Below are 6,591 nucleotides of genomic sequence, written 5' to 3'. Positions count from 1 at the left end.
CTCACACACACGGTGCTGTGGCTTTGTGGCTTGGAGCTGGGCCCTCAGCAAGCGCCAGTGACATTTGGGGTCAGAAACTTGACTTGTGTGGGGACTGTTGCTGTCCTGGGCATCGCGGTGCGTTGGGCTGCATCCTGGCCCCTAGCCCCAGATGCCAGTAGCTGCTCTCCCTGTCCCTCCATTGTGACAACCAAGACCGTCTCCAGACATTGCCAGGTGTCTTCTGGGGGAACGCCCTGGTGGTGGGACTCGGCTCTAGAAGTTTCAGGTTAGCTAGTGTATTCCTTCATAGCCATCTCGTCCTTTTTCCTGTCAGTTCTGGCTCCTCCCAGTAATCCTGTATGATTTTTCATACCTTTGATTTGGGTCACAAATGCAGGGGAGAGAAGCTGATTGCCAGAATTTTAATTTCTAAGTAGTATGAACCATTAGTGGTTTAAGACACAGACGTTCGTTTTTGTGAAATGGGGGAAAGTGATTAATGTTGAAGTGCCACAATGTCATTATTGACTGGCTGCCTCCTGCACGCCCCACACTGGGGCTTGAGCCCGCAACCGGGTCATGTGCCCTGAGAATCAAATCGGTACATACGTTAACCCTTACCACTGAGCCATGCTGGCCAGGCACAATGTCAATATTTTGTATTAAATGACTACACATGGAGAAACAGGAGGAAGTTAAGTCATCTGGTCCAAAGCATCCATATTTTGGTTCCATGAATTGGCCTTTGCCATGCAGGTACCTGCACCCCTCATGTTACATAGTAACCAAGTGAGATACTCACAAAAGGTATTTGCAAGCAGGGGTCCCACACAGGGAAGGGAGAGGCAGGTGGTGGAGCCTGTGCTGAATGACAGGCAGAGGGAGAAGGGGTGTTCGGCGTGCTGAGGAGTGGGGGTCAGAGGCTGGGCGACAAGCTAACACGTGCTCCTACTTGTCACAGGGCGAGCGAGGCTGGATGCGGATAGTGACCAGTACCTACAAAGATGGGAAGGGCGCTAAATACAACCTTGCTATCGAGGACAGCTGCTCATTTGGGGACCCCATCGTTTAAGGCAGATGTCTCGGAGAGCAGATCTTTAAGAAAATATCATGAACTTCCGTGGTTTGGAGGATTGGGAGCTGATGTTCAAATCACACTGAGAGGGCACTAAGCACCTGGCGGAGCACATCCCCTGAGAGTCTCAGAAGAGATGGTGTAAACCAGCCCAGGACACTCCCCTGCAGGACTGCAGTGAACCATCTACCTGCCCAAGATGGGATTGCAACACATTAATTATGTGAACTGCATTTTTGTTGATTGATGGTTTGGTATTTTCCTTTTGGCAACTGTAGTCTATAATGTGGCATTTATCACCAGTTCTTTTGTCACCTTGGAAGGAATGGGGAATAGAGGGAGACAGCAGTTTCAAATCGCCCAACTGATGAATAAAATACGGGATTTCACAAGAGGATGGAGCCTGAGCATGCCTTATTTACACATGGGAACAGAACACCAGGGTCTACACCTTTCAACCCAACAGGAAAGTTTTTATTTGTCCTTGGGAAATTAAAACAATGAAATGAAATAACTAATCAGGTTCTTGTGAGAAAACATAAGTCAGCTTTGCAAGCAGTTGATTTAAATGTTTCAGCTTCTGAATTCCCACCACCCATCCCGAGAAGTAACCTGAACAAAGGCCCTACTGGGGGAGAGAATACTGTGAACAGAACTGACAAGGCGAGGGGACCACTCATAACAGCAATTTTCCACTTATCTTGCTCACATTTTCCTTTTTAAAAAGGCCATTCACCCCATGAACGCATTTCCGAGGTGCTGACTGAGCCCCTTTGGTCTGGAAGGCGTTTCCCCAGTCTGGAATGTTCGCTTTGGCTCCGGAGGGTACTGGGTCAGTTCACCAGGATGAAGTTGGACTTGCAGTGAGCTTTACAAACGGGAGGAACAGGGGTCAGAACCAAGGGGTAAAACATGACATGTAAACTAGCACGGGGACACTCCCATCCAGCTTACCTATAAATTCTGTCACAGGGTCATGTTCACCTTCAGTCTTAATGGTGCCTGCGATGCTGTCGTTTTCCAAGATGGGGAGGAAAAGCTGCACGAAGTCAGAGGTGTATGGCGGAGCTATGACGTCGAGCACCTGCAAGGAGAGGACAGCAGGTCACTGTTCCTGCACACACGCCCATGAGCAGCCTCGCACCACAGGCTGATGAAATGCCAGCTGGTCTGTAGTAAACCACCCTCCCTACCCAGCGTCTTGCTCCCCAGTGACCCTAGGACCCAGAGGGCAATGCAGGTAAACATAGTACAGTCCCAGCATGTAGGAGGAAACTAGTATCTATGTCACCATAATCGGCATGGTTTCCAGGAAGCACAGTTCTCAGGGTTAGGTACAAAACACACTTAAATTAATCCAGAAAGGGCACTGTTAGTGCACACAGTAAGGAACATGAAACAAATGGTGTTGCTGACCTCGGTTACAAAATAGCGAATGAGAGAAATGTCAGTGTCCAGCTTCTCCAGACACTTGCGGATGTAACCGACAACAGGAAGTACATAACCTCGACTCAGCAGGTGTACCATCCTGTCCAACAGGGTCTTCTTCAACTCAAGCTACAAGAGTGAACAGAGAAATCAGTTAGAGAAGGCCCTCTCCTCGGCCACCTGGCAGCCCCGCCCCGCTCACCTGTTCCATCACGTCCAGCTGGGAGTGCTCCGTCTCAAAAAGTTTCACCAGCAGCTGCAGGACCTGGGGGTGCAGGAGCTGGTGGCAGGTGCTGATCTGCAAACAGGCCAAGGAAGCCCTGCTGAGCATGAGGGCTGATCCCAAGGCTCATCATCAGCACACAGAGCCACTGTCACCATCACAGCCAATAAACAGCTTATCCTAACAACCGTGGTCCCCATCACTCAGCCCAGCCAATCAGCTGGCTTCACTTGATAAAAACACAGACATCTACACAGTCAATGAACCGTCCTCAAAAGGAAAACCCTGGTTTAGGATAGAAATAACTCACTTTGGAGATTAAAAATGGAGGCAGAGTAAGTGGATGCTGTACGGACTTGCTCCAGGACCAAACTGGATTTACAACTAAAATACAGAAAAACTTCCTGAATAATCAACAGAAGACTTGCTGGAGAGAACTCTGATAACCAAGGACCAAAAGTGAAGACCCCTTAAAGACTGGTAGGAGGGGCGGAGGGGTGAAGGCATGAAGGGCTGGCTGGGCTCACACAGACAGCAACTAAAGTTCCAGAGATGTATCTCAGCTGTGGGGGTTGTGACTAAGAACTCTGGGGTCTAATCCCCAAGATAGGCCCCCCATCAGAGAGCACCAGAAATGAGAAGGGTACCCACAAAACATCTGGCTGTGAGAAGCAGCAGAGTTGCTGTCTGCGAGGAAGAGACGGCTGGAAATGCAAACACCCTCTTAAAGCACCAACACACAAAATTCCCTGTGGAGCCACCCACCTTGTGCTCCAGCAGAGGGAGGACAGAGTGGACTGGAGCTGTGTGAGCAGAAGCCAGGATCAGGGGCTCTGACATTAGAGCTCAGAAGGCAGAAACCCTGGTTTCCTGTGTTGAGTCACTCTCAAGCAGCAGAGGACATCTTTCCCACACAGACATTTGCTATATAGGTAACCTGGCCTGGGGGAAATATAGTTGACCCACCATATTGGAAAACACCTTGTCCCATGGAACAGAGTTGCTCAGGCCCATTAAGAGACTGAGAATAACAATTAGCTTCCAGGCAGAAGCAAATGCCCAACCCAGCTCACAAAAAAACTCTCGCCACACCTGAGAACCATTGCCTGAGGGCAAGTATAGTAGTCATTCTATCAGTCTGTAGGCAGAGGCAGTGTCTGGAGGTTTTGAGTCTTTGCCTGATCTAATTAGTCAGACATGGGGTTTGCCGCTGTCCTGCTCTAGAGATTGGGAAGCATAGCAGATCTATCTAATACATACTAGTAGTCACAAACCAAAACAGACAGAAAAAATGAGGAGACAAAGAAACAACCCCTAAATGAAAGAACTAGAGAATTCTCCAGAAGAAGAGATAAATGAAGCAGAGATAAGAAATGTATCTGAAACAGAGGCTAGAGTAATGATGGTAAAGATGCTCAACAGCATTAAAAAGTATATAGTAACTATGAAAACAGAAATAAAGAATGACATTACACAAATAAAGAGCATACTGGAAGGAATACACAGCAGATTAGGAGAATCTGAGGATCGAATCAGTGAATTAGAAGACAGGGTTGAAAAAATGACTCAATCAGAGAACCAAAAAGAAAAGACAATTTAAAAAGAGGAGGGTAGATTAAGAGAGCAATGGGACAACGTGAAACATAACAATATTCGAATAGCAGGTATGTCAGATGTGGCAGAAAGGGAGAAAGAGATAGAAAATGTGTTAGAAGAAATAATGGCAGGAAAGGTCCCCAACCTGGTAAAGGAAAAAGTCACACAAGTCCAGCAGGCACAGAGAACCCCAAGCAAGAAGAATCCAAACAGACGCAAGCCCAGACACATAAAATAACAAAAATTATAGACAAAGAGAAAATCTTAAAGGCAACAAGAGAAAAGAAAATTGTTCCCTACAAAGGAGCTTCTTCTATAAGGCTAACACCTGATTTCTCATCAGAAACCCTACAGGCCAGAAGGGAATAACACAAAGTACACAAGATAATGGAAAACAAGGTTCTGAAACCAAGATTACTATATCCAGCAATGCTATCATTCAAAATAAAGACCTTCCCAGACAAAAACTATAAAGGCTAAAGGAATACATCAACACCAAGCCAACATTACAAGAAATGCTAAAGGGACTACTGTAATAAGAAACAGAGAGAGAAACCTAGGCATACAGATTTAAAATGGCAATAAATAAGTACCTATCAATAACAACCTTAAATATAAATGGATTAAATTTCCAATTAAAACACCTAGGGTAGCTGAATGGATATAAAAACATGATCCAACTATATGCTGTCTACAAGAGACCCACCTGACAGTAAAAGACACACACAGGATGAAGAGTGAAGGGTGGAAATACTTTTTCCATGAAAATGGAAAAGAAAGAAAAAGCTGGAGCAGCAATGCTCATATCTGACAAAATAGACTTTAAAATGAAGGCCATCAAAAGAGACAACAAAGGTCACTACATAATACTAAAGAGATTGGTCCAACAAGAGGATATAACCCTGGTAAAACATATGCACCCAATATAGGAGCACGTAAGTACATATAAAGACTTCTAGAGGGCTTTAAGGGAGAGATTGACAACAATACAGTCATAGTAGGGGACTTTAGCACTCTGCTGACTTCACTGGGTAGGTCTTCCAGACAAAAAGTTAACAAGGAAACTGACTCTAAAGGACACACTGGATCAGATGGATTTAATTGACATTTTTAGAACATTTCACCCCAAAGTGCAGAATATACATTCTTCTCAAGTGCACAAGGATCATTCACAAAGATAGACCACACAGTAAAAACACCCCAAAACATTCAAACTCATGAGACTAAACAGCATGTTATTAAAGAATAAATGGGTTACCCATGAGATCAAGAAAGAAATAAAAAACTTCCTGAAAACAAATGGTATGAACACAAAAAAACCCAAAATCTCTAGGAAAAAACAAAAGCAGCCCTTAGAGGGAAGTTCATAGAACTACAGGCCTACCTCAAAAAACAAGAAAAATCAACAATAAGCTACTTAACTCTACAACTCAAATAATGAGAACAACAAGGGAAGCTCAGAGCAAGCAGAAGGCAGGAAATAATAAAAATTAGAGCAGGAATAAATGACATAGACTAAAAAAGCAATACATAAAATCCATGAAACCAAGAGCTGGTTCTTTAAAAGAATAAACAGAATTGATGATGAACCTTTTGCCAGACTCATCAAGAAACAGGGAGGACCCAAATAAGTAAAATCAGAAACCAAAGTGGAGAAATAACCACTGACACCACAGAAATACAAAGGATCACAAGGAAATACTATGAACAACTATATGCCAACAAGCTGGACAATGTGTATGAAATGAACAAATTCCTAGAAAAAATACAAAAATGGAATTAGGAAGAATCAGAAAGCCTGAGTAGGCCAATAAAAACTTAGGAAGTTTGAAGCAGTATTCAAAAAACTCCCAGCCAACAAAAGCCTGGGTCCGGACTGTTTCACAGGGGAGTTTACCAAACATTTAAAGAAGATCACTTATCCTCCTCAAACTATTCCACAACATCCAAGAGGAAGGAACACTTCCAAGCTCTTTTTATGAGGCCAGCATTACCCTAATTCCAAAACCAGGTAAAGACACTACAAAGAAAAATAATTACAGGCCAATATCCCTGATGAACATAGATGCTAAAATCATCAACAGGGAGGAAAACCAAGATGGCAGCATAGGTTAATGCGGGAGTTGGCTGCCTCGAACAACCACTTCAGAAATACAACTAAAAGACGGAACAGACATCACCCAGAACCACAGGAACGCTGGCTGAGTGGAAGTCCTACAACTAGGAGGAAAGAGAAATGCATACCGAGACTCAGAGGAGGCGCAGTGCTGAAGTCAAATTCTGAGGT

At 44.5% G+C, this 6,591-nt stretch overlaps 2 protein-coding genes across 2 annotated transcripts in view; one reads left to right on the top strand and one right to left on the bottom strand.

Moving 5' to 3' along the window:
- CTSZ (cathepsin Z) overlaps positions 1-1,451 on the top strand; it is a 10,076-nt gene extending 8,625 nt beyond the window's left edge. The window contains exon 6 of the mRNA XM_015566210.1: positions 939-1,451. Within this exon, the coding sequence (XP_015421696.1) occupies positions 939-1,054 (116 nt within the window). The 3' untranslated portion in view covers positions 1,055-1,451. The remainder of the gene's footprint in view (positions 1-938) is intronic.
- Positions 1,452-1,509: 58 nt separating this feature from the next.
- NELFCD (negative elongation factor complex member C/D) overlaps positions 1,510-6,591 on the bottom strand; it is a gene marked incomplete at its 5' end in the record, with an annotated part of 16,650 nt that continues 11,568 nt past the window's right edge. Inside the window, 4 exons of the mRNA XM_006767247.2 lie at positions 1,510-1,925; positions 2,012-2,141; positions 2,474-2,614; positions 2,688-2,783. Coding sequence (XP_006767310.2) covers positions 1,891-1,925; positions 2,012-2,141; positions 2,474-2,614; positions 2,688-2,783 — 402 coding nt within the window. The remainder of the gene's footprint in view (positions 1,926-2,011; positions 2,142-2,473; positions 2,615-2,687; positions 2,784-6,591) is intronic.

This window comes from Myotis davidii, unplaced genomic scaffold (genome assembly GCF_000327345.1).
Source record: "Myotis davidii unplaced genomic scaffold, ASM32734v1 scaffold262, whole genome shotgun sequence".
Classification (NCBI taxonomy): domain Eukaryota; kingdom Metazoa; phylum Chordata; class Mammalia; order Chiroptera; family Vespertilionidae; genus Myotis; species Myotis davidii.
The sequence above is the reverse complement of the archived record's forward strand: the minus strand, read 5'-3'. Positions and strand labels throughout refer to the sequence as shown.